This window comes from Aspergillus welwitschiae, assembly GCF_003344945.1.
Source record: "Aspergillus welwitschiae strain CBS 139.54b unplaced genomic scaffold BDQ94scaffold_78, whole genome shotgun sequence".
NCBI lineage: Eukaryota > Fungi > Ascomycota > Eurotiomycetes > Eurotiales > Aspergillaceae > Aspergillus > Aspergillus welwitschiae.
The window spans coordinates 20,028-45,481 of NW_020798772.1; the positions used below are offsets into that span (position 1 = coordinate 20,028).

At 48.5% G+C, this 25,454-nt stretch overlaps 10 protein-coding genes across 10 annotated transcripts; 4 read left to right on the top strand and 6 right to left on the bottom strand.

Moving 5' to 3' along the window:
* Window positions 1-184: 184 nt before the first annotated feature.
* Window positions 185-3,101, bottom strand: BDQ94DRAFT_176053 (putative RNA interference and gene silencing protein; the record flags this gene model as incomplete). The annotated part of the gene is made up of 2 exons (XM_026772611.1): window positions 185-1,956; window positions 2,015-3,101. 2 exons carry the CDS (start codon window positions 3,099-3,101, stop codon window positions 185-187), a joined length of 2,859 nt encoding a protein of 952 aa, XP_026619935.1.
* A 78-nt stretch (window positions 3,102-3,179) lies between these two features.
* BDQ94DRAFT_185692 (ATP-dependent helicase dcl2) lies at window positions 3,180-7,915 on the bottom strand (the record flags this gene model as incomplete). The annotated part of the gene is made up of 6 exons (XM_026774953.1): window positions 3,180-3,367; window positions 3,793-6,254; window positions 6,311-7,321; window positions 7,375-7,522; window positions 7,572-7,824; window positions 7,874-7,915. 6 exons carry the CDS (start codon window positions 7,913-7,915, stop codon window positions 3,180-3,182), a joined length of 4,104 nt encoding a protein of 1,367 aa, XP_026619936.1.
* Window positions 7,916-8,551: 636 nt separating this feature from the next.
* On the bottom strand, window positions 8,552-10,777 carry BDQ94DRAFT_154821 (uncharacterized protein). The gene is made up of 5 exons (XM_026768360.1): window positions 10,271-10,777; window positions 10,005-10,218; window positions 9,803-9,953; window positions 8,938-9,722; window positions 8,552-8,893 (listed from the first exon to the last, which is right to left on the bottom strand). The coding sequence occupies exons 1-5, from the start codon at window positions 10,470-10,472 to the stop codon at window positions 8,611-8,613; spliced, it is 1,635 nt and encodes a 544-aa protein (XP_026619937.1). The 5' UTR covers window positions 10,473-10,777; the 3' UTR covers window positions 8,552-8,610.
* A 2,200-nt stretch (window positions 10,778-12,977) lies between these two features.
* BDQ94DRAFT_164074 (uncharacterized protein) lies at window positions 12,978-13,809 on the top strand (the record flags this gene model as incomplete). Its single annotated transcript, XM_026769897.1, has 2 exons — window positions 12,978-13,049; window positions 13,087-13,809. The coding sequence occupies 2 exons, from the start codon at window positions 12,978-12,980 to the stop codon at window positions 13,807-13,809; spliced, it is 795 nt and encodes a 264-aa protein (XP_026619938.1).
* A 2,694-nt stretch (window positions 13,810-16,503) lies between these two features.
* Window positions 16,504-17,548, bottom strand: BDQ94DRAFT_123944 (uncharacterized protein). The gene is made up of 2 exons (XM_026763823.1): window positions 16,865-17,548; window positions 16,504-16,804 (listed from the first exon to the last, which is right to left on the bottom strand). Exons 1-2 carry the CDS (start codon window positions 17,120-17,122, stop codon window positions 16,619-16,621), a joined length of 444 nt encoding a protein of 147 aa, XP_026619939.1. The 5' UTR covers window positions 17,123-17,548; the 3' UTR covers window positions 16,504-16,618.
* Window positions 17,549-17,986: 438 nt separating this feature from the next.
* On the top strand, window positions 17,987-19,999 carry BDQ94DRAFT_154829 (BRcat and Rcat domain-containing protein). The gene is made up of 3 exons (XM_026768361.1): window positions 17,987-19,104; window positions 19,268-19,790; window positions 19,852-19,999. Exons 1-2 carry the CDS (start codon window positions 18,104-18,106, stop codon window positions 19,752-19,754), a joined length of 1,488 nt encoding a protein of 495 aa, XP_026619940.1. The 5' UTR covers window positions 17,987-18,103; the 3' UTR covers window positions 19,755-19,790; window positions 19,852-19,999.
* On the bottom strand, window positions 20,000-20,894 carry BDQ94DRAFT_154831 (uncharacterized protein). The gene has a single exon (XM_026768362.1). The coding sequence runs from the start codon at window positions 20,750-20,752 to the stop codon at window positions 20,495-20,497; it is 258 nt and encodes an 85-aa protein (XP_026619941.1). The 5' UTR covers window positions 20,753-20,894; the 3' UTR covers window positions 20,000-20,494.
* Window positions 20,019-20,371, bottom strand: BDQ94DRAFT_164077 (uncharacterized protein; the record flags this gene model as incomplete). The annotated part of the gene is made up of 2 exons (XM_026769898.1): window positions 20,019-20,194; window positions 20,224-20,371. 2 exons carry the CDS (start codon window positions 20,369-20,371, stop codon window positions 20,019-20,021), a joined length of 324 nt encoding a protein of 107 aa, XP_026619942.1.
* Window positions 20,895-22,336: 1,442 nt separating the features above from the next.
* Window positions 22,337-22,837, top strand: BDQ94DRAFT_154833 (uncharacterized protein). The gene has a single exon (XM_026768363.1). The coding sequence runs from the start codon at window positions 22,588-22,590 to the stop codon at window positions 22,816-22,818; it is 231 nt and encodes a 76-aa protein (XP_026619943.1). The 5' UTR covers window positions 22,337-22,587; the 3' UTR covers window positions 22,819-22,837.
* Window positions 22,838-24,019: 1,182 nt separating this feature from the next.
* BDQ94DRAFT_164078 (uncharacterized protein) lies at window positions 24,020-25,013 on the top strand (the record flags this gene model as incomplete). Its single annotated transcript, XM_026769899.1, has 5 exons — window positions 24,020-24,136; window positions 24,199-24,485; window positions 24,541-24,703; window positions 24,739-24,750; window positions 24,801-25,013. The coding sequence occupies 5 exons, from the start codon at window positions 24,020-24,022 to the stop codon at window positions 25,011-25,013; spliced, it is 792 nt and encodes a 263-aa protein (XP_026619944.1).
* Window positions 25,014-25,454: the final 441 nt, after the last annotated feature.

Genomic DNA, 25,454 nt, shown 5'->3' on the forward strand with positions numbered 1-25,454 from the left:
CGCAGTTTGGATAAATTGATATGAGTTCACGGACTTGGCAATGGATACTTATAGTGAATTTAGTCTCCATCAACCCGAATTTTATCGCGAATTAGCTCCGAAGAGAAATTATGAATCGCATTTGCATTAAGGTCCAAGAAAAGAACATGACGAAGTAGGAACCAACAATCCAGCAGAAAGTATGTCAAATGTAGAACATCGTGTTTCGCACATTTTGATGGATTTGAACGTCTGACGTCTCTAGCGTCCGTCCAGTGCCGCCTTCGAGCATACTGCCAGACGGGCTTGGTTCCGCACTTGCATCAAAGACTTCCTTGAGATAACAGCGGACACGCTCACAAACCAAATCAGCGTAGTACGCAGGCGGACAGATACTGACAGCTTTCGTCGCACGACCAAATACATAGCACATATTGTGGGTTAAGTGCTCAAGGAGGTCAGCTGCGTTCTCGAACAGTGGACGCGGTTTCTGTACAGAGAAAATCTCATCCCACACAATATAATAGTGAGCAGGTCGAGCAGTTCCCTGCAATGCAGAGTGAGCCTGAAGATAGAAATCCCAATCTCGCGCTTCAGTCACTCCACGGTCGACCACTGTGCCGTTATGGGGATTGGATGACCGATCCGCCTGGTCTTCGTGAGTTGAGTAGAAACGAGTGTGGTGCCGTTTCCCAACGATTATGACCGAAAGGCGTGGGGGGCCATTCCGATACATTGGCTCACACGCGGATTTCAAAAGCGGGACTTCTTTCTCCACCACAAGATTGTACTGACCCTCAGAAACTCCGTCGCGGTAGACAATTATATTCTCGGGAAGCTGCCCGTTCACAGCAACCCAATGCTTTAATCGGGACCGCAGCATTGTATCAAGGGCGGCGACCATTTCCTGGCGGGATGTCTGGATGCGGATCTCTGCTGGCCATTGACCAAGCCTTTTATCGAGAGAGGCAACCATGCCTGCCACGCTGGGTGCATGCTTTGCAGACCCCGGCGACGGATGGGTGACATCGATGCCGACGATCATCGTTTTGCCATCGGAGATGATTCCCAATTCATCAGTTCCCAACACCTGATTCACGCCACCGAGCTTCAGATTGATTTTCAAGCAGACATTGGCGAGGTACTGGTCGTTTTTGTGGAAAAACTTTTCCTCGAGCACACAGACGTTGCGGACACCATTGTGCAAATCGCAAACTCGTTTGACTGAGCTGTATATGTCGGTATCCTTGGCGGGAAGAATTGCCAAGACCAAGTCCAGTTTATGTTTACTCATCAATTCTGTGATAGCATCAGTTATGGCTTGATCAAGCTTGGCTGCTTGGTATTTTCCATCATAGTAGGCCCCTGTCACATCCAGTCTCCTTCCATCCATTGCAGGGCTCGCAATAACACCCATGTCGTTTAGTTTTGAGCTCAAAGCAGCCAAGCAGGGCTTTAGGTCGGCTGGCTTTCCGAAGTATACCCTTTCTCTGTCGGAGACAAGGTAAATAAATGCCCAGAATGACAATCGGCTAGATGTGGAGAACTTTGCGGACTTCATGTTCCAGCTGGCCGCGAGAGCGTCCACCTTCCTGCGGTCTCTATAAAGCACGGAAGGTGATTGTAAGATCCTCCCTGGGACGGTTATAAGGGTAGGGTCACTATCCAGCCCAAAGTATCGCTGTTGCGACTGGTTAATATGACCCAACAGTAAAGGAAAGGTAAACTGTACCAACGTCGTATTGAGTTGGGGTGTCAACCCCAGTGCACCCGCACCTTTCGTCGTAATGGATCGAGCATTTTGGGCGGGGTTGCGCACCGCAAATCGGATCATGTTCTGAGTTTGTCTTCCGCTCAGCTTGACTCCCGCGGCCTGGCCAGCTATAACAACGCAGACTTCGACCGGCAAATAGGACGGATCTTGACGTGTGCCAACATTAACTACTGGCATCTTGGAATCAACATTGAGCCCGTATCCTGGGTGTGGCGTTAGGACTGGTCTGCTCCGAGACGGGGGATTCGGTAAAACACGTACTTTCCCTGAAGAAATCCTCGACTGTGGTGTACCTTCCGGACTCTTCTGGTCCGGACTTGGCGGGTTTTTTCCCTTTGAATTTTGCCTTACCAATGGTTTTTGGACCAACCCCTTCAAGCCAGAATCGTACTTCTGTGGGCCCAGCACCGTGTTTAGGGACAGTTGGAGGGTGAGCTAGAGACTTTCCATCTGCCGGGGAAGCCAAGCCTGTGATCGTTTTGAACCGTGGGATATCTTGGCCTTCGCTATTAACCCGGCGGATATGGGTAACTCGAACTCTCAGCCTTTTCAAGAAAGCTTCCAGCCTGTAGACGCTTGGGGGACCTTCTCGTCGGTATGCAGCCATTATCGTTGATAGCTTTCCTTCCTGATAGCATGCAGCATATTTGACCTGACAATTTATAAGGAATCGTGAGGTAGCAGCGCGAACACTCACAAAAAAGCCCCTGAGAACCTCGAGACCAGCACCCAAATCAAACCGTTCGACAGAGCTCGGATCAATGTTGAAATGTTTGTTTGAACCCAGAGATACTGTTTCTTCGCTAGTTTTTGGATAATAGCCCATCACAATGTTCAGGGTCTGCAGTACCTCGGGCTTGTAGTGGAACATCGCGCTCGCGTTCGTCGAAGAGAGATAATCAAGGCAAGCAGAAATACTAACTTTCCCAGTGAACGTCACTTTCACGCTGAATACCCTTGCGTTCTGTCGGGAGTGATCATCGTACTCTTCCCTATAATGCACGTCATACACACGTTCATGCTGCTTCTGCAACAGATCCACCCTGGAGATAAGGATGGATTTATAGTCCGACGCAATGCTATTAAGCGTCTGCGCAAAGTGCGAGACCAGCAATAGACGGAAAATCTGTTTCAGCTTGCGCCCCTTGGGTTCTTGGGAGACTTCCACATTGTAGCGAAACAAGTCTTCTTTGGACTTAACCGATAATTGGAAATAATTCGCATAAAGAAGAACTTTGTTTCCTCGAGTTCCATACCCCGGTCGCGTGGGAAGACGACCTCTGTCTTCAGGCTGGGGAGAATTGGCCGCTAGTGCTTTCTGGATAGCATCTTCTTTCTGCTGAACCATTCGATCAAGTTCTGGGGCCTGAGCTTGCCTGGCGCAATACCCTCTATTAGCTCACAAAGGACACAATAGATTTATCTATCATCCCGTAACAACTGCACGGGTCCAGAAACGCTCACCGGAATATCTCTTTGCCCCGGCCTCGTTCTCCACCTCTATAACCTCTCCCACCTCTAGGGCCAGTGCCCTCACGACAGTGGACGTCATGGTCTCGAAACCCGCCGCCTTGTCCGCCGCGTCCGCGTCCCCAACCACGACCTCGAAGGATACTACCTCGATCGGACATCAGAGGGTAGACTATTATCTATCGAGTTGTCTTGAAGGGCAATCCAGTGAAAAAATAGAAAGTGTGATTCTGGATTGTGGTAGACTTTAGACGAGGTGAAGGGTGGCACGGGAAAATATATTCGTCGAGCAGGATGACCGAGTAGGGACGTATAACACCACGGCAAATTTATAATCAGATCACGAGTCTCGGAAAGTCCAGAATAGATGGTCGCCGCCAAATGCAAATGGCCTATTGACCTATATTTGTGGGTACGGTATTACCAGGTGGCACAAGCTTTCTATTCATTAATACTCCCGTTACATTTACTGTCAAATGCTGCCTTGGAGCAGAACGGATAAAGAATGCCTTCGTTCGCCATAGTCAAAATCCAAAGTTCTGCTGCAATAGATGCTGGCCGCCGAGAACTCCGGTCTCGCAGTGTCGCAATTGCCAAGTCAGCCCCCGTCACGACGCATTCTTCCTGCGACAAGCAACCTTCAACGCGGTGTAGAACCTCGTCATTCAGAACGACTGAGACGTCGTATAAACTTGCCTTGCTGGCATTCCGTGTAATATTATACTCGGCTCGGCTTGATTTTGCCAAGCGACCCAGAACAGATCTTGGCTGCTCGACCATGACTTCCTCCCGCAATATGCGAGACAAGTAGGGTAGTATTTTGATTCGAGTCAAGAATGCCTCGCATTGCTCGATGCTCCCACACGAATCGATGAACAATGCGCCAATAATACTTTCAGTGATGTCGGAATAGAACTTTTCAGCTCCTAGCTGGGCTAAACTAACCCATGGATACGTATTTCCTGTTGCCAAGCACGCGCAAATCGGCTCACGCAGTTTTTGATATCGCTCTAGACACAACTTCTGGACCGCAGATACATCCGGGTTATCATGCCGCATGAATCTCCAAAGCTCTAGAACGCCCTCTTGAGTTTCCCGAATAAACTCTCCGCTCTGCGATTCGCGAATACGGGTCTGATTGTTTTGTAGCCCGAATTCCATGCATTGAAATGCGAGAAAATGTGCGTTGGTCACCGCCGCCTTTGCTTTCGTCATCTCGTCCTCAGTCAACGGCGGCCTATGCTTGTAAAGTGCATCCGTTATGATCATGTCGAGGATAGCATCACCGAGGAATTCAAGCTTTTGGTACGATCCCGTACTAAGGTCCCTTTGCCACGACGGGTGCGTGAGAGCTTCCCATACAAGGGATCGATCAAGAAACTGGTAGCCTATCAACCTGTCAACCTTCTCTTCCAAGTCTGGTCCCATATTAAAGTCCCGCTGCGAGGGTCGCTGAGGTGCCAGAGAAGGCATTCGGTCCGCGACTTCCGGTATGAACACGTGGATCATCGCCCAAGCAAGCTGCATCCCGCCGTCAACATAAGCTGCCCCTACTAGTGCTTCTAATGTATCTGCAAGGGCTTTTCCAGATACTACACGGTTGCCCGCGGGCGGGCAAGGTTGGTCGGAAACCCTTGGGGCAGTCCACTTTCTGCTCGTCATCGGCTCCGTCAATAGAAACGGTCCCAGGCCTGCCTTTAGAGCGGCGTGGGCGAGCGATGCATTGGATACTATCTGGCTTTTTCTCTGTGATAAGTAACCCTCGTGCCACAAAGGGTGATCATGGAACAGTTGGATGCACACAGCGAATTTCAAGACGCCATCGCCGAGATATTCGAGACGTTGATAATTGCTCGTCCATTGAGCCGAAGGAGCCGTAATAGCATCTGCAAGAACTCCAAGGCTAATACAAGGAAGGTGCCCAAGAACGGAATTCCTCAGGTGCGCTGCGATCAGGAGTCTCTGCTGTAGCTGCATCAACGCGGAGAAAAGGAGACTTGCGCGGCTCAATTCCCACGGCAAAAGATCAACGGTGCATAAGCTTGCGGGCACCTGTTTTGCCCGAGACTTCCCACAATCCGGGTTTCCCCTGTCGGATAGCCGTTGGCACAAAGTGCTTTTCAGCAGGAGGTTCCTTCTTCTACGAAAAGGCTCGCAGCAGACCAAAGGTTCGGAATCATCGTCCAGCTGGATCCATCCAATAAAATTGTGGGGCTTATTGTACAGAAGTTCGCATCGGACGAGTCCCTGTGGTTGAGAGGAGGAGTCATCACGGTACCAGTCCAGGCAATTCCGCCATCCTCGATTCTCTACCAACCATGTCTCAAGCTCATCGAGAGGGATATCCGGAGATACCAAGACATTAAGAGCATCGACGGCGTCGTTGCCGGGAACCTTTGTCCTTGTTGACGACAGCAGAACGGATGTAGTCTCACGCATTAGCTGCAGCTCGGCCGGCGATATACTGAAACTCTCCAGGGATTGTAAAGAAACGACGAAGTTCGTTCCACTGTCCCAGAATAGCTCCAAAGGTTCTGTTGCAGGAAACTGAACGGATGTTGTGAGAATCATTCCAAGTTCGGGACGATCTTTCCCATTCTGTGATATGCGCACGCGGCTTCTATGTAGTTTATGACCCGTCGGAACAGCTAGTTGCTTCCACGGGTCGAAGATAGCCTCAAGAGCGATCTTCGACGTCAAAGCGGGTTGATCGCCTGCCGCATCTCGCCAGAGGCGTTCCGGGGTCAAAGGCAGGAAATGATCGTTGACCAGCTTGGCTCGATGCAACGCAACATATGCATGAAATGCGGCATCTTTTCGTGCTGCACGCTCTGTGAGCCACCACTTAGCTCCTGTCGCAACGCGAAGTGACTGGTCTACGCCACTGGGAAGTGTCACTGTGGCTCGGACATGGCCGGCCTCATTTTGCTCGAAGTTGAACGATGGGCGTAGATCAGCATGCGGTTCCAAATTCAGAGTGGAGCAGAAATGGTAAAGGTGAGAAACCGCAGAATCGGCGGTCAGCAATGCCCTGGTTGAATTGTTATCACTACCCCCAGACAATCGCTAAGATTGGAAAATACCAACCCGTTTTGTAGTCTCATACAGAGAACAACATTCTCCGGAATGTTTTCCAGTGCCGCGATCTCCTCTAACTTCCTCTTGTGGTCCCTGTACAGCCGCACCATTTCGTCTTCGACTTCCTGCCACCGCTCGATCCCTTTTGTCATGTCGTTATCTGCGATCATGATGACGAACTTTGACTGCTGCTGCCGGGCGCGGCCCCGCCTTTGGATGAAAGATTTGAGATTGTTCGGTTGATCGAAACATACAACCAGATGGCAAGCCGTCATGTCGATGCCTTCCTCCAGGACATCCGTTCCAACTATAAGATTCATCTGGCCCTGTCGGAATTGTTGAAGAACATCATCTGCACCAGGTCCTAGCAGGTCACAAATGCCGCTTTTTCTGTTTCTGTTGTTCGACGAACCTACGCACGATGCACACTGGAAAAGGCCGTGGGTAAGAGGATGGCATCGTATTACAGCCGCCAGTACGTAGGCCGTTGCACGTTCACGGACAAAGATAATTCCCGAGAAATGTTCATGGTGCTCCTCCTTCAAGAAAGCCAGAAGGCCGCAGACTTTTTCTGACACTGTGCTAGAGGAGCCAGGAATAGCAGGGGCCAGCTGAAGAATGGGTCTTACTATCTCTGCTAAATGTGCCTTCGCAGGGTCAGCCCATAAAGAATCGGTCATTCCGGCTCTTCCGACGAGTCTTTTAACTGATTCTGCAATAAAGCAATCAGCAGCCCATGTGCCCAGCAGGTTGCCGATCCCAATTGCCTTTGCCTTGAACTTTTCCAGCTCGTCCTGGACCTCCCGAACAACTGAGTGATCGGAGAGTTCAAGATGAGACTGGGCGCGGGAGTGGGCCTGAGATATAGCTTCGAGAAATGGCGAGGGCCAGGCGCGATTTGAGTCGTCAGGAGCGGCATATCGGAGTAAGATGAGTTGCGGTGGGTGGACATATTTCATGAGGTCTTGTCGTTGTGCTCGAGGTGTTCTGCAGACTGCACTGAGATTCCGTTCTATCTGTCTGCACCCGGGGAATGAGAACCCTTCTCCTCATGGCTTCTACACTAGACTTACGACATGTCATGTAGCTTGGTTCTCATGATAGGACTGGCGGTCAAGCCAAGGATTCGCGGGACAGACTCAGGCCCCTGCTCGTTCTTTGTGGGGTGGTAGAAATCCTTCATAATAAGATTGGCAGGATGGTTTTTAACGCAATGATGGGCTAATCACCAGTCAGCCAAGTGTACTGAATAGCAAAACATTATCCTTACCTTCGTCAAACACAATGAGGCCCAGCTTTGCCATCACCACAAACTTGTGGGCAAGAGCTTCCGCTAGCACGGCGTGCGTAGAGACAACAATCCGCACGCCGTGAAGGGCGTCGTCCCAAATCCGCTGCTCACTCCAACGATCAACTCCGTCGTCTCCGATTAACAGTTTGATATTCATTGCCGGGATATGAGAAGCAATGACTTCTTTCTGCTGGATCGAAAGGGCGACAGTGGGAGCAAGGAACCAAACTATCTGAATATGTTTGAGACTGAGAAGCCGTGGAGGGATTAATCATTCAAACCTTATCCAAGGCACAGCGCTGCAGCTCCGCCATTATTCTCATGCATGCTCTATTTATTTTCCTGGTTATTCGATCCTGACGAAACAGAATTCAGGCGTAATGAGGCGTACATATGAGTCTTCCCACTTCCCGTATCCATCTGGCACACTGTTAGCCTGCGATACAAGCAGTTTTCCTCGTCTCTGAAAGAGTAGCATACTACAACGATAATATTCTCGCGTAAGCTCATTTCTAGCATTTCTTGCTGGTAGCTCCGAGGCCGGAATTGGTCCATTTTCCTTTCTCTCCTGTTATGGTTGCCTTCGTTTGGTATGACTTAGCAGTTAGGTGAGGGAGAAGAAGTCATAAAGTGGGATCGTAATCTTTATATACCTCCGCGGTGACAACAGAATACGTGGCACTGGAGCAGTAATTCCTTGCATTCCCATTCGAGTTACATACAGCAAGAGGTCATAGGCAGGCTATCTTCATTCCTTAGAAGCTGCGAGCAAGCACTTATATAAGCAACAGTGGACTAAATCATCGATCAGGCGTGCACGGTATGAAATTCGGTGCATTATTTGCCGCTCGGATGACGTTCCGAATATAGCAGTTATGCTAAGCCTACAGTCACACTGCGTCTCTCCGACAATATGATTTACAATGAATACCCATTTTGTAATAATTTAGTTTCAACTAGGAGACGCAAATGTTGCTATTCTTCGTTTTATATATCGACTACCTCCAATTTCGCCTAGCTAAGTTGATTCGTCTGCGGGCGGATATGGACCTGTCATAATCTGAGCATGCCTTCTCAACCCGAGAAGGGAAAGTAGGCCCGATGAGTTCTTCGGGTACTCCAGTATTTGGCTATCCGCAATTTCCTCAAGTTCAAATACCGGGCAACGCTCTACCGGAAATTCCATCAAGGCATCCACGATTCTCTCGGCAGCTGCGTTGAACTGACGCAAAGCCTCACCTTGGGTGCGTGCTAGAATGGAAATGACTTGCGCAAATGTTGGCTCGCGCAGAGAATGAAGCCTAAATTAGTTAGCGGGGCAATATTTGGGTCTCAAAGTGCTTACTGATTGTCTGAAATGCTGATGTCTGGTCCTCCAGGTAGGTCATAATGCGGCATCAGTGCAAGTATGCCTTTGCCGAAACTTGATGTTAACATATGAAACTTCCGGCCAAGCTTTCGATAGAAATTTACAGCACCACGCTTGTCGTCGTATTCTTGTGTTCCAGGCAGTAGAGCAGGGAATATCTCCTTCATCATTGCTGTCGTCAGGTCATTCTCCGCATTGTTCAGGGGGTTTCCCCTTTTACGAGAAAGGACACCGTTTCCCTGGACTGAGACAAATCCTGCGAATGATGGCGTATCACACCCTCTGCAATCCTCAAACAGACGGAGGATGTAATACCGTCGGAGAAGGGACAAGCACATCATATCTTGATTCATATTCTCGATTATATGAAACGCTTCTGCTTTGGATGCTGATTTGGATAGCTGCCAGGGGGCAATACCCGTCTGAGTTCGCCACCCTAGAATGGCCTTCTTCAGGCTTACCACTGATTGTGAGGTAGCAACACACAGTAACAATTTTTTGGGCAGCTCTGTTGAAGTATCTTTTACCAATTTCGCAATTTCCATGTGGATGTCAGGGGCATAGTATGATTCTTCTGGGCCGGCGATTCTCAAGGCTCTGCATTTTTCGGACTCACGAGTAAGGAAGGGTTCGAGCCGATCGTTGGTGAAGCGCTGAGACCGCCTAACCTTCGCTTTGCTGCCCTGGGTCTCACATGGAGCGCTTTCAGCGGGTCTTCTCCTGGGCACCGCCATGAAGTCAACTCCAGCTTCGATTTCCTGCTTCATTGATAAGGGAAATCATATTTGTCAGCCCGTTAATTACCATCTCAGTTTGGGGAAATGCATGTTAGGGTCTATACCAGTGACACCACGCTCACTTGGCTCGTATGCACATTCGATAAAATATTGCATGGGGCTGCAAGTGGATCCATAATAGGAAACTGTGCTTCACAATTCGCGTTTGATTCCAACATTGCAGGGTTTATGCCGTCTTGGTTTTGGATGAAAAAGCTATTGTACTCGGAAGTCAGCCAAGTCGGATTGACATAGGACATACCCGACCCTATATAATGCATAACGCCCCAGGTATCAGAATGATTCCCAGAGTCCAAGTATGCCGCTGCTATAATTGCTGCAAGGGATTTTCCGACAACAGTTGTACTTCCTTTTCCAGACCTAGGATTAAATCTAATGTACTTATCGATTGATGTGCGTTGAGCAACGAATGCTAGATGGTTGTAACAACAAAGTTGTTGTTTTAGGACGGCAGTTTCCCCTGGTGTTCCACTGAGAAAGATCCTACAAGGTTATCGTCCCTGGACTCTTACTTGGTTTGCCCTTTTTCTGATGTGCGTCAAAATCCAAACAAAGACCGATTACGTCCACGCCAATTGGTGCTAGTCTTCTATTTCCCTCATAATTATCCAAGTCTGCACCGGCTGCTGTGAGTGCGTCCGATAGGAGTGTGATATCCCGGAATCGATAATTGAGGATCCTTTGAACCTCTTCAAGATGCTCGTCGCGGTCCATGTGGTCTGAGATAATTGATCTGCTTGAGAATGTAAAACTTCATCGGACCAGTACTACCTACCAAGTGCCCAAGGCACGGCATGCTGTTTTATACATGCTATTTGCGGAGTCGCGCACGGAACAAGCCACTCGTTTTGGGGTCGTCAATGTGGCGCTTTCCACCACAATTACTGTACAGTAGCCCTACATTTTCACATGCATAGCTACCTGACCTCCCTACCCAGCACACTTCCTGAAGACGTCTCTTATGTTCTCGATCTTCGTCACACCTACCAACCAAGCAGCGTGGCTGAGACGACTACGTCAGGAGACGTATTAAAGAATAAAAGCCACTAGCCACTCGTCCGCACATCGAGCGGGGTAGTTGCATCAAGCTCAACCGAACCGTGGGTCTGATGATCGGGAAATAGTTTAACCGCCCACCAAACAGTCATGCTATACCACTTTAGGTATTAACAGAACTGCGCCAGCGTAATTGCCACTTTTGGATCTAGTTGAATCCGCCAGCGAGGTTAGCCAGCACCCCCTACCAGTCGGTGCCGTACGATAAGTTGTTGCCCAGTTATCTGCAGCTATGTCATCACATGGAATCAGGTCGTACCAATGAGTGGATGGAACGCCCAGTATACGAATCCAGATTCGGTGAATAGACGGTTCATCTTAACGCTCCCAGAATCCTCTCTCTTCTTGACGTTGTGTGTTTTGTATTGCCACCATAGCGGAGGAGTTAACTCATGCCTTCCGTTGCGGTCCTAACTGATGGAAAAGACTGACACGAAATTCTTTACCGCGTATCCGAATAGGTCAAACGTAAGTATTAGTTAACTCAACAGCCTATTGCCAGAATCCCCGTGGCGTTGCCTTTTGAAGAGAGCTTAGTACACGGTCATGGCTCACTCTCTCCAAAAGCATACTTTCATACGCGCCAAGTTCCCTTTCGATCAGACCAAGAACTTCAAATTCATACTTGTAGCTTTCCACGTATTTAGAGCTTATGAACAACAGGCCGTTTTCGTCAGCAGCAGTAATGGCGATCGTTCTAAAGAGGGCCAGCAAGGACTAGACCTTGAGAAAAATTCAGATCGATGGCAAAGAGAGAAGCATGAGAAACGAGCTGCTGCTTGACGCGTCCCAGTGCTTTGAAAGACACTGGAAGCCTGATCGTTATGACAACCGGTTCTAGCGGGGATCCTGTGGTCACTTACAACTTCCCGGACAGCTTCTGCGATATATAGTGTAAGTCCTGTTCGTCGAGGTTCCAGTCGATGTCCCGTAGGATCAAACTTTTAGTTTCCATCATCAGACGCGGCTTTCGAGGCCTAAGATTTGACGTCCTGTCGATGAATAGATGGCAGACAAAAGAAAGGTGAGGAATTTGAAGGAGGCTGTAAGAAGATAAGGTTATGGGACATGAAATGACGCCTGATAGACACAGCGTATTATAGGTTGCCATGCCTATCCATGTGACAGAGCAGGTACGTTCCCCCTTGGTTCGAACTTGGTAATGCTCTAGTAGGGCAGGAATGCTTAGGTAGATCCCCTTTTGACTGCTCTGCAGGACACAGCAGTAGCCTATTTTTCTCCTCCGTTTCTTGCATTACGAGCAAATCAATACCTTCTCTCTTTATGGGGCTGGGAGCGCTAAGGCAACATAGTGGCAGAGTGTCCGCTCGTCGTTCTCTGTCATGCATTTATTGGATGACGAGGCCCAGTTGCGAGAGATTTTTCTCTGTTATTACCAAAGCTGCAGCGTATCAAGAGTTCCCTAGACTGCCACACTGCCATATCTGGTCCTGGTCGCCAGGTTTTTAATCAATAAATGCATAACAGGAAACCACGAGCGGGAACCCTGCCATTATGTTACCTTTGCGCTCCCAGTTCAGAAAACCAGGTTGCGAAGACTCCTCCAGAAGAGGGAATCCGCGTCTTATCGGAACGTAGGCTCCATGTACCCTTCAAGGGCTTGAAGTGTGCTATTATGGGTCCAGATCAGGCGTTCGCCCCGCAGAATTAGAGAATGGGGAGAAGAGTAGGAAGGAGCGACCCTGCTATGGTTTAAAAGGAGATTTGAGTTTCCTATTCGGAGATTAGTACACTTCATTACACTTTCCCCGGGTTGATGGAGTAATTATCTGCCTGTAAGGAAGATCCATGTATATCAGCACCATCTCAACCCTTTCCTATACAGACTTGCCCAGTCGGTCTCACTCAACACGTATTGTTGTCGATAGAAATCACTACCTGATCAAACTGGCAACCTGTATCTTCCTGACGAATAATCACACAGCACATGTCAGCAGTTTGCGATATGGTGATGATTGGAAGTCCTTGTTGTGCCACCATCTAGACCCACCGGGGCTAAGGAAGTCATAACATAAAAGGCGAACAAAAGCAATAGAATACCACCTTCCGAGTCTCCATCCTTTAATTATCCGTTCGAATCTGCAATTAAATAAACTTCTCATTGCTAGATTACCAGTGTCATCGCTGCTCTTTCAAATAGCCATGGAGAAAAAGGCCAACAAATGCGAATCGTCATATATCGAGTACTGTTACTTGTCGAGAAAATTGACGTATGTGACATTAACCTCGTGACGGTTTTCTCGATTCAGAGCTCGTTTCTCTCCAAGCTGGTCATGCCGGACGTTTATTTAAAATTCATCGAAAGCTGCTCGGCTTGAAATGCGAACCAGTGATTGCTGCCTTGGATGGGAGTTTCGATGAGGGCCGACAGGGAATATACAGATTTGACGAAACGACAGAAGGAACAGTTACACGCTTCATTGAGTGGGCATACAGGGGCGATTATCCTACTGTGATCAGAGAAATCGAGCCCGTCCAAAAGTCACTTCCGCACGGTATTGAAGCAAATGTCGAGGGTAAGCCTATTATTGCACCCCCAGCGGCGGATTTTACTTCCGAGAACCATCCACTATTGGTCCACATACGTCTGTATATCTTCTCCGGGACATATCTTATCTCTGAGCTTCAGCATCTGGCTTTCGAAAAGGTGACTGCCTGTTTCATGGATTTGGAAAAACCAAATAGTCTTGATACGCAGCTTGCAGTTATTGATGCTGTGCGGCTGTCATTTCTCAGACTCCATGAGCATGACGCTTTATTAAACTGGCTGAGCCAATACTCTGCATATTGTATTGACAAACTCCGACTGCAAAGTTCCTTTCACGATCTTCTCAGTGACTTTCCAATTTTGAGCTCACGAATGATGCTTTCATTGAATCCGGCATCGTCCCCACCTTGGAAAATCACGCAGCCAAAATATCCGTTTACCCACTACTCTCCCAATCGATCGGCTGAAATTAAGTACGATTACTGAAATGGTGGAAAGATACAGTGAGTGGTCAGTGTGTCTCGGTTGCAACTATGACAGAAAGGTGTCCCTGCGAATCAATGAATGTTCTTATTTTGCAAGCCGTTGATAATCAATGCGACTCGGTGCCAGACGTAAGGGACACAGGCATCCAAGTCTCCTCATAAAAGGCCAGAGACTTTGCAGCTCGCCATGTCACAGTTCTCTGTATTTAGACGAGTAAAACGCACGCATAACTCTCTAGGAGGCTACAAACCCTTTTCTACTAGAAGGCTGCAATGAGCGGTGGACATGTGGGTACCATGAGATCGGCGGGACGTTACGGAAAATAGGACTTATGGTTAGTGACCTTGTCTAGTAATCGATGAGATGTTTTCTCAACTTGGCTCGCAAAAGAAAAAGGGCCTGAAATTAAGAAGACTAACTGCAGTGGGACTTCTTGCCGACGGTTCATGCTCTGGGATTAGCGCATGCGGCTTGACATTTTGTAACAATTGAGAGTCTGAGAGCCCTGGAAGGCTCCATAAAGAAGCTCATTTAAGGTCTTCTCATCTGCCCACGCTCCAGACGATTTTGGAAGCCAACCACCAACCACTGAATCTACTTAGTTAGCCAAAACCCTTTGTCAAGGCATGCCCCAGCCTGCGGTGCCCATTTAATTCTAATAAAACACTACTGCGCATTTCAGCCGGCCAGTTGCGAGCGTCATGAGCGTCATTAACAGCTACGGTTTCATTGATAGCTGCGCTTGTGCTCTTGAGAAACAGCTCTTTCACTTCAATAGGCTTCCCTAATAACGAAGTTACACTAGTCCCAGTGTAGCTTCGTTGTTAGAGCTAATGCCGACAAATCCCACGGAATAACTTTCACAATGTCTGTTTTCTGCATTCCCGCAGGGTACATAAGGCGAAAAGCAACGCTACGTCCAAGCTTGCGGGTGCGATTGTTGTCTGTATTGTAAGTGTTCTTCCTCTAACCTCCGTTGTACTTTGGTTTTTGGGCTGTAAGCGTACAAAACACCAAGCCCAACAAGTCCTGGAAACTCGAGACAAGAGACCGGGCGTCGACAACCTGTGAGGATGTGTCATAGATTCAGCACTGACAAGCTAATTGTGTATGGCTATGCGCCTCCTCAAACATATTTACATGGTTCTAAGGAATTTTGGAGCAACGTTATTTGCGAGTCCTACACTGAATGTAATTAGTGCCTTCATCTTCCAGCATAGTATTTATCTCTTAATACAAATCTACTTAAGAACCCCGGCAGCAGTTACCGTGATCCGCTGGCCTAAGCCACTAACCTGCAGAAATATTCCTGGAATAAGGTTTCACAATGTATGTTGGCAGATGACGAAGATAATTGGCGCGACCAACTCTGCTCTCGTAAATAAATTGCTCCTCAGATCAAACATCAATACCATAATATGACATGACATCCACAGTATATTGTCGTCACCTTAAGGTTCACTTCAAATTGTCAACTTGCAAAGAATTTGCACTGGTAGTAAAGGCACCCGCCTCTCTAAAGTGCCAAGTAATTCGGCGACAATGAGATAGGCTTTCGATCTTATTCTCTGCTGTGGGAAATTTACAGCTGCAACCTATCATTACAGCTAACTAAGCACCGCTAGCCCAGTAAGGCAAGAAGTGATTTTGGAGGCTGGCATAGCGCCTGATCCTAAGTGGGGCGGACAGTTGATTGAAGTTGATCATGGTGGACAGCACTTTGACCTGAGTGGGTCCGAGAGTTGATCGTAGTTGATCACCACCTGACCATAGTTCACACTAGTTCTAGTCTCAGTTGGCTAAATATAGCTGCACCGGAAAAGAATGGAGGGCCGAAGAGTTGATCGCAGTTGGCCCAGTTAAACACCATTTGTGCACCATTCTCGGTGGGGTCAGCGTAAATGAAACCATCCATCCATCCATCCATTCTCGGTGGGGCGTTCTATCGAGCGAAACCCACATCACTCAATGATCAGAAAATCCTGACGGTATTACAGTCAGATCATTAAAAGTTTAAAGCGGACCGCACCATCTCTCCATTCCTGCAATGGAGGGTTTTGCCAGACTAACCATCTATCTCCAGATCTCCAGCATTCAATCGCTTTTACATTTACAATAAGATGATATAATCAACATTTCAACAATTTATCATCTATTGCCTGTCAAATAAAAAAGTAAAAAAGTGGCAAGGTTCTGTTACCATAATTCAAGTCTTTTAAATTCAGAATGCACCCATCACATGTAATACGCGATGATCCCCACGATTATGCAGAACTACTCTCGAACGCGCAAAAAGCTTCCTGAATTATCTGGGCCTGTCTCTCTAGTATACAGTCGGTCTCGAAATTCCCCTGACCTTCAAACACATGATGATTGTTTTCTCGTCCCACTGCCAAGGATATAGTAGGGGAGTTATAGAGAGCAATCCACTTGCAAATGATGGTGGCCTCCAATACAGATCGCATTGTAGCGAATATTGCTCAAATAATATGCTCGCGCTAAGCCCTTGTCAGTGGGGCTGGAAAACAATTGTCATGTGTTTGAAGGTCAGAGGAGTTTCGAGACCGACTGTAAACTAGGTGTTGCATAGCAATAGCACCTAAGGGCTGATTTAATAAGTTGAGACGCGAAAATATGTGGACTTCAAGCTAATTCTTTCCCTAAAACCAAAGAACGTTCCTGCCTAATATATCATATAGAACATAGGACATTCCAAAATCCGTTCTACAGAGTATGCCCCAAGCTTGTAGCCTCGAAGCAAAATTCCCATCATTAGCTCAAAAAAACTAATACCGCCATTCGTACCTAATCAGAAGATTTTGCGTAGTAGTTCTTTAAGGAAGCCATCTGCTTTGGCCGCTTGCTTAGGGAATATCTTTTGGGTTTCTCTGGTATACTTCTTGAGCGCGGCTTGGTTAGGAAATCTTTGAACAGTCGCTCCTGTGCGGCGAGAGTCAATTAGGTCAAAAATATTGACATGCACTTTAGCAAGAGCCTATATAATTTAGTCCCGCGAATCTAAGCCACTGATCATTAAGAACAAGGGGAAACATACCTTTCGGCACTGTGTGACGCTAGTAAAAGGCCCCTCGAGCCGTAGTTCCTGACAGAGAGCCCGGTAGTTTTGGAGCTTATTGCCGATCTCATAATAATGCGCAAACTCTGTACTTGCGAATTTGGCCAGTTCTCTTCTGTATTTCTTAGAACCAGGACTCCAATTCATATGATGTGCTAGACGAGAAAATTCTTCGGCCGTAGAAAGAGACCGGTTAGGCTGGAAGCCTGGAAAACGGGAGAAAAAGGCATCCTCCATTTCCTCCTAAGTACAAATAACTTGTGGAGCTTAGAGTGTGTGTTGACTCAGTAAGGCCTACTTGGCTATCTTAAATAAAGCTTAACATTCTCGTCCTGCTCTTTGTTAACGATGTTGAGGTAAGTTAGAAGGTTGACTCTGGAATACCAGTGGCTGCCTAACTTGGCATCTTTGCATACTCAGGAGAGATAAGACGAGACCACTGATTGGTAGCGGTTATTAAGTGATGTATCATACGCGTACAGTGTCTTCCTCTCCAACTGCATGCATAAATGGTTGTGACGTGTCTTCCCAAATGTGGCAACATAGGACCGCTTTCTCCGTTGAGGTTATGTGGAAGTAAGTTATTAACGGGCCCACCCAAAAAGAGGCGGATGGTCAAGAAAGGTAGCATGCAGCGATAGTAAGCTGTATGATATCCGTAACAAAACCAACTGGTGGTCATCCAACAGATGATCCCGGCGACGCAATTTCGTGGTTTCTAGTCACGTGACGGCTTCGTAAGCGAGCGCGTCTCGATCTTAGGTACCCACCGCTGTACAATCGATGCTTACTGCCGGCCTCTCCAAAATTACAATGGTCGTAGCTCCTGTCTGGAATAAGACCGAGAGAAAAAGAAACCCTGAGCTTTCGACAGCACAGTAGAAGCGCTCAATCACTGCACAAACCATTAACCTCTACCATGTCTTGCACAACTTCCATGACTGCCTCAGACTGCTTTAATGAGCTGGTTTTGTTATGGCACTGTAAATGGACAACGTTTGATCTATGAGTTGTTCCAAGTCCTTTCACCACGGTCTCACGTGAGCGGGGTAATGACTACCCGCGAGATGCCAAGGCACTCGAAGAGAGAACAGTATGCGAATCAAGGGGTCAACTTGTGATGGAATGATAAACTCCTTCTTTCATCAAACAACTCGAGACTGCTGCTCAATACTGCACTCTTACCTTTCCAGACACATTCTACCTTACTAAATCACGATGGCCTGCGTGCTAGATCCAGGTATCGACCAACCAACATTCGATCTGATTGTCCAGCTACAGCTCCAAGAGACGGACCTTTATTTCGAGTCTTCCAAAGGAAAATCACGCGACCCTACAGATGAAGAGTTGGCCTTCCACTTGCAAAACGAGGAATGGGAAAATATCTCACAGTATCTGCAGGATAGGCGAATGGCCATGAGTTTCGCGACTGCGGTGCAAGCTGATGGACATGTTCTGGCCGAGACCCAAGTCGAAGAAGAGAATGCCTCAAAAGACCGGATTATTGCTCGGCAATTGATGGAAGATGGATGTAATGTGCTTCTAAGTGAGCTTGCGTCGGAGTCAGCGGCTCTGGATGACGAGACCTTAGCTAAACTTCAGATCTTATATGTCAATAATATGGAAGACTACAGCTTTACAGAAGACTTGGACACAGGAGAGAGTGGAAATGAGTGTGCTGAATCATCTGCCCGGGCAATCCGACGAGCTGGTCACTCTTTACCGCGAGCCCGACGATGTGTAGCTTGCAGGGAACTAACCGATTTCGTGAACGTGTTTCGCGCTCCCTGTCAGCACGAGTATTGTCGATCCTGTTTGGCAGATCTCTTCGAGTCTTCAATGATAGACGAGTCTCTCTTTCCTCCGCGATGCTGTCGACAACCCATAAATCTGACCACTGCTCGCATATTCTTGGAGTCTGATTTAGTGGAGCAGTATCAGAAAAAGAAGGTGGAATACGAAACCCCGAACAGAACGTACTGCTACTCTGCCAACTGTGGTGCATTCATCGATATATCTCATATCAGTGGTGAAGTGGCCACATGTCCTGACTGCGGGCACACGACTTGTGCAAACTGCAAAGGACGAGCACATACTGGTGACTGTCCCGATGACTCCTCCCTGCAACAGCTACTAGCAACCGCACAGGAAAATGGGTGGCAACGTTGCTTTTCATGCTGGCGAGTGGTGGAATTAAGTTATGGTTGCAACCATATGATGTATGTGGCATTATTCCCTTTTCCCAAACCCTTTATTTAATTTCATTTCATTTTATTCTGTTCTATTCTGTTTTTTCGTGTTTCTGACTTATTTATTCTTTTTTCTTTATTTCTCTTTAATGGGGTTTCCCACAATTCCAAATCTGACGGATATCGACAATAGCTGTCGCTGCGGTGCCGAATTCTGTTACAATTGCGGACTGGAGTGGAAGAAATGCCAGTGTGAACAATGGAATGAGCATCGTCTCCTTGCCCGTGCATATCAAATAATCGATCGAGAAGCAGATCAGCCGGCAGCTGCGGCCCTCCCACAAGATGCCGACGAGGCCCTTGTGGAGGGTCAGCTCGTACCGGAGGCTCATGAGCCTCATTTTCAAACCCGGGAGGTGCAATCTGAGGATGTAATTGTGGCAGATGAGGAGCCATTTGCAACCCTTCCTTCTCCCACTACTCGGACAGCACGAGATCTTTTGGTTGCAAGAACTATGCAAGAGCTCAGAGACAATCATGAGTGTGGGCACAGCAAATGGAAATACTTACGTGGGCCGCATCGATGTGAAGAGTGCTTTCATCACTTACGCGAATATATATTCGAGTGTCGCCAATGCCGGATTCAAGCATGCAATCGTTGCAGAAGAAACAGACTCTGACCGAAGTGAGAACAAACACGGGTTCAAGAAGTGAAGGTATTTAATTCACAAATACGTTAAATAGTGCCAAGTATGTTTAAACTCTAACTGTATACAGACTAGTTGCGAGAAGGGTAGGGTTTAAGTTTAAGTGAGTCTGAGGTGGGCATGGTGGTTGTGCAAATGACTATATTGATTCTTAAGTATGTCGAAAGTATTTCTGACAAGTTTTCTCCATCCGTAGTTCGTCTGGCAGGGACGTGAAAAATTTGTCAGTTTTTTGATCTATACAGAATTCTGGGGGTTGACTTGGCAAGCTGTTGTATATCCCCTGTATGACGGGTACCAACCGGCTGTTTCCCAGTCAATGACGCCAATAATATCATCACCGCAGACAAGAATATTCAAGCTGCTGAGGTCGCCACAAGTCAATACGATAGGCCAACCACGATTGTGTTGTCCTGAATTTCAGTCGTCTCGGGTCAAATACCATGCCAACTGGTAAGTGGTTGATGGAAGCTTTGGACACTGGAAAAAGGCCATAAATGTAGGGAATCGTCTGGTGAACGGCAATCGAACAGAGGTCCTCTACTAACAGAGGAGACCTCTATATCTTCTGGAAGCCGAAGTTCCTGCATTTTCTGGATCATGATCTTCAATTGTGTAAGAAGCTTGGTCTTGGATTCTTCGCTTTGATTGACCCAGCCAATGCTGATTATGTCTTTATATTGATCCTTTCCATCACGATGTAGGAACAACCTTCATGTGTGAAGGTGCAAGGATCTTCGGGACTTGAATGACTTGTTCTGGAGGAATATTGCTATCTTGTCTAGGTACAAGCCAGGCTTTTTGAGAAGATATTTGTATAGTGCTTCCAGTATAGTCAGTGTTATTGATCTTGCTTGCTCAATTCGAGTTGGCGGCGCTCTAGGAGAGCTGAAGACTTGCAGGTTGGAGCGGATATATTTGACTACCTGCTTACTGCATTCGACAGCTATAGCAGTTTTCGAGATAGACATGCCGCAACTCGTTATAGAGCAAATAAGCTGGACCTTGATAATAATAGGTGTGGTGCCATTGCTGTACTACCTTTGGCAATATATTACACACACACACACACACACACACACACACACACACACACACACACACACACACACAATTAATCAACGCCCGGCGGCTCAGCCGAAAGGGCAACTATCACTAATCTATCAACACAGATTCTAATGTACATCTGCTGTATCTCCTTCGAGCCCATACATAGATCCTTTCAGTATGTGTCCTCTCAGCTGTCAATATCGTAGGAGCAATATAGTACAGGCTGATGATGATGATGATGATGATTCATACGCTGACCCCTCGCCTAGGGCGACATGCAGGATCCACTATCTATACTCTCTATGTACATCTTTGAACGTGAACTATTACTTTCCTGACGAACTTTGAGCCTCGTCAAGGCCTGTGTGGGCCGGTGCCTGGCGTTGTGTTCTGCCGCCCTCGTGGCGCGCGACTTCGAAATCTCTGCGATGCCTCCGCAAAGTCCAGTACCGCCCCGAGAACGCTGCTGTCTGGCGGGACATCTTGTAACCTACCTCCCCTACCGTGGCCTGCTCCTCCCAGCATATCTGATATATTATTGAATACTCCTCCAATTTTCCGCCGTAGTGTTTGGCGCAGTGTGCTAAGCCGCGGGCAGTCGATCAACACGTGTACCACTGTTTCTGTCGCCCCGCATTCGCACAGGTTATCTTCTTGGAAGCCATGTTGTTTTCTATATGTCGCCAGCCATGAGTGGCCTGTGCGAAGTTGCGTGAGCAGGTATGCTCGATTCCGTGGGAGCGAGCCATATAGATGGCGAGACCTGCTGGACGGCCGGCGACGACCAGCAGCATCTGGCGCCAAAGGTAACCGTCAGGACCGGTTGTTTGCGAGACCGGGTGGATACGAACGGATCTAGAAGCACCGAATTCTGCAAAAAGAGCGGAAGCTTCACAGGGTACATCCGACATGTATGTAACGTACCCGGGTGATCTCCCTCGCCAACCGGTAGAAACCCGTGGGTGCCCTGGCGGGCCCACACCGGTGGCAATCCTACTTGCTCAGCAGAGGGATATCGGGGCGCCCATTACATATAGACAGAGCCTTTCATTGCTGAACAACTCTCCACGGAGGACTGGTGGCTGACGGAACCAACAAGTGGGGGATGGGCAGCGGCAGCTGACACGAGGAAACCACCGGCAGAACCGGTTGGCTGCGGACTGGGTGGATACTTGATCAAATTTAGCAACACACCTACCATGCGGACATGCCGCGATGGAGGTCGCCGAGAACCATTGTTGAAAGCACAAAGCCGATGCCGTCCCTTATACTGCTGCTACTGTAGCATGGGACTCTAAGGCACTAGGAGAGATAGGACTACATACGAGTCGGGCGGCGGCCCCGCTGTAGGCTGGAGAGTCATCCTGTCCGTAAAAGATGCGAACTTGAACCATTAAGCAGCCCAAAAGGCCGACTAGCCCAGTGCCAATGCCACTGACGTCTTTCTCCCCTACAGGAGCAGGCCCGACGACATTGAGCGACAGTGTTGGCCAAAATTAGATTCCCTCATTATTCTGACGTATCGTAGCAGGATCACTAGCTTTACACATTATATTAGCCTTATGATCCCGTACGTACGCAGCCCATACAACACTATGTTTTCCTACTGGCTGTCATAGTACCTTAATTCACGTCATTCATACTATTATATTTATGTCGCTTCTTAGTCATCTTCAGGCTCGTAAACATTGCTTTCCGAAAGACAAAGTCACGATCGATCAACGCAGCTGCCTGAACATCAATAGCCAATACATTCATGTTCTTCGGGGCTGATGGAAGCTTTCAAGAAAGCAGACTTGGCAGTTTCGGAACATATCAACCCAAGTGCCTGGCACTCCAGCTCCAGCGCAACCCCGACATAAGCGGTGAAAACACAAAGCAAGGAACACTGGTGCCTTTGTTCCACACCGGTCACATTCGTGTGTCTCCAGGTTTCCCATCGGCTCTGTGGGAGGTCTATTCCGCTCAGTGGCGACCACTCGCCTAGCTCGGGCCAGGGCGTTGAGTTGCAGTTGACAAAGCCGTCGTAGGTTGCAGAGTTCTTGAAGTGTCTGCGGCAGAACCCACATCGACCCTGCACGAGTCTGGCCACAATCCCTGTTCGAGCCTCTGAGATTCATATTGCGCCTCATCAAGGGCTTGGTAAAATTGTGTTTTGGTCACACGCCAATGGGGGTAATTTCTTGTTTTTTCTGAGCGGTGCCCTCGAGGCTGCAGCTGTCAGTTCCCTGAAATCATTGTTGTGTGAGGGGATGAATTTTTGTCTCAGCCGGAGGCTCAACGCCCGTTAGAGTGTTCTTCTGCAGCAGTAGATACAGGGTGTGAGTTGGAGTAGCAGAGCTGACTATAACCGAGAAGACAATGGGGAAGGAAAACTGGGAATAGTCGAGCTACAGATAAGCTGTCGCGGGAGTGTGTACTTTCACCCGATATATATTCAGTTGAAGCCTGTGAAAGGGTAGCACCCCCATGTTCTAGATTTTGAGACTTGTCACAGTCATGGCAATTTTGCGAATTACGGACCGTTAATATGAACCCTGCGGATGTTGGGATGCACTTCTTCGGCTAACCCCGTTCGCTAAATGACCGTTGAGCTGATGATGTCACTTGAATAGAAAGAGTCCTCGTCGCCATAATTAATAAAAATATGTTGAGTACCATTGACGTAAAGGGAACCAGAATAGTGGTCGTTGTGCCGTTTCCTCCCGTTCTTTATCTCGTATCCCGCTAAAAGTCAATAGACGAAAGGTGTATTCCTCCTTTCCGCTGCGGTCCTTTCAGGCCGACATTTAGTAGGTAAGGAAGAGACATTGGAGGATCAAGTGGTGTGGGCCTGTTCCATCTACGGTAGTGCCGGATGATGCTCTACGGATTACAGCAACCGAACCCCCCGTCTGGAGCGGCAAAAAGAAGCCCGCATGCAGGGCGCAGCTGGAACTCCGATGGGTGTCTTAGTCTTCGAGATAGCGTTGGACTAGTGAAAAGCCCCGGTTACTATTATGTCGATGGGTCGCTGGTTACAGTCACAGTCGCCGGCTTCCCTCCTACTGTCCATCGCCCACGGCAGTTGACGATGCCGGGCGGCGAACGCTTTGCTTAATCACACCCGATGATTTAAACGCCGTCTCGTCTTCAATGCAGGGACCTCCTTCAACTCTCCGTTGATAGAGCGAGATGGGAGCGGGGTCATGACGCCGACTGCTGGCCATCTTCCTAGAGACCCGGACATCCTTGTCGTGGAGGCGTGGGGACAAGGATTCCTGATGGGCTCGCTTATCGTCATGATCGCCATCATCGTGGCAGAGGTAGGTTGCACTGTGTGATTAGGGCGAATGGGGCACTAATACCTGCTGATATGGACGCTTAGCCCGCCCTAGCCCTCGGGCATGGAACGTTCATCTTTCTCCATGCGCCTGCCCAGGGCTGGTATCTTTCGGTTACGGCCGTTGGTCTCATAATTTCGCATTCCCTCCATAACATGATTGCATGGATGAAGATTCGCGGCTTCTTCACCCCTTGGGGCACGCTACTGTATCTGATCACCCTGCTGGCGGCCCAGCCGTACTGGGTCGTCGAGATCTATGCCAACTTTGCCTTTTTCAACCGGGGCCAGGCATTATATACCACCACTCGGCCACTCGAGCCGCTCTTCCGGTGCGGTGTCCGAGTGCGGTCCTCCTCACGCTTCGCATTGCTGATGCGAATCTAGGGACCCTTGGTGGATCTTTACCACCTGCTTTCTCCTGTACGTCATCCAGCGTGGGTATGGGTGTTCGCTGGTGCAGCTGATCCGCATTAGCCCACGTTTCGGCGTCATGCTCCTGTTCATGGTTTTCCATCGTGTTGCGGTGGTGGACATGTGTGCGATCCGGGTCGAGAATCGCCTAGGCTACCCCCGGGGATGGAGCCGTTCTGGAAGGTAAACGGCCGCCACTGACGAGAGGAAGATCAGCACTGACCCTGCTGTAGTTGGCGTTCGTTTTCAAGTACCTGAGCGACACCATCATGTTGGACGACTTCCGGGGCGCTCTGGATCGACTGCGCTATCACTATCACCCGGACGTGCCACCGCAGGAGGCCACGCACGCTCGCGGTCGGAGTACAAACCGGCCTGTGGACTGTGTACCCGAGGCGTCTGTCAACCGCCCCGAGCCAGTATGTCGGCCACCGGACATGGTGTAAAGCCTGCAGTATCGTGTGCCGGCACCAACGGGCACGGCGTAACTTGATTTACATGCTGGATCCGCTGGGTACATCCGCTATGCATTGGAAGAAATGTTCTCTTTCTGTCCATTAATATATATGTTAGACGCTTAGTAGGCAACTGGAAGGCTTCTCTTTTGTAACAAAATATATAATGATGAACATGTGCAACTAGTTGGGAGATATACGGAAAGCGGAATGTGTGCAAACGCGTGGTCACGTTACTTGGCGTCACGGCCAATTGGCCATACGTCTGTTTGGCTGCTTGCCCCCGCCAGGGCTAAATAATTAATTAGTTAGCGCCAAACCGATGGCTTGCTGAGTCAGCTAGTCCGAGGAGTCAGGAGTCCACATCGTTAGCCACTGCAGGCTTAGTGGTATCGGGGAAGATAAAGGGAACACTCGCAATGCACTCTTTGG

Coding starts and splice junctions, on each gene's coding strand:
- BDQ94DRAFT_154831 (XM_026768362.1), bottom strand. CDS start 20,752: ATGTCTATCTCGAAAACTGCTATAGCTGTCGAATGCAGTAAGCAGGTA.
- BDQ94DRAFT_154833 (XM_026768363.1), top strand. CDS start 22,588: ATGTTCTTCGGGGCTGATGGAAGCTTTCAAGAAAGCAGACTTGGCAGT.
- BDQ94DRAFT_154821 (XM_026768360.1), bottom strand. CDS start 10,472: ATGGACCGCGACGAGCATCTTGAAGAGGTTCAAAGGATCCTCAATTAT. Junction 10,219..10,270: donor TCAGAAAAAGGGCAAACCAA/GTAAGAGTCCAG, acceptor GTGGAACACCAG/GGGAAACTGCCGTCCTAAAA. Junction 9,954..10,004: donor GGCGTTATGCATTATATAGG/GTCGGGTATGTC, acceptor CGAGTACAATAG/CTTTTTCATCCAAAACCAAG.
- BDQ94DRAFT_123944 (XM_026763823.1), bottom strand. CDS start 17,122: ATGGAGGATGCCTTTTTCTCCCGTTTTCCAGGCTTCCAGCCTAACCGG. Junction 16,805..16,864: donor GCGTCACACAGTGCCGAAAG/GTATGTTTCCCC, acceptor TAAATTATATAG/GCTCTTGCTAAAGTGCATGT.
- BDQ94DRAFT_154829 (XM_026768361.1), top strand. CDS start 18,104: ATGGCCTGCGTGCTAGATCCAGGTATCGACCAACCAACATTCGATCTG. Junction 19,105..19,267: donor TATGGTTGCAACCATATGAT/GTATGTGGCATT, acceptor TATCGACAATAG/CTGTCGCTGCGGTGCCGAAT.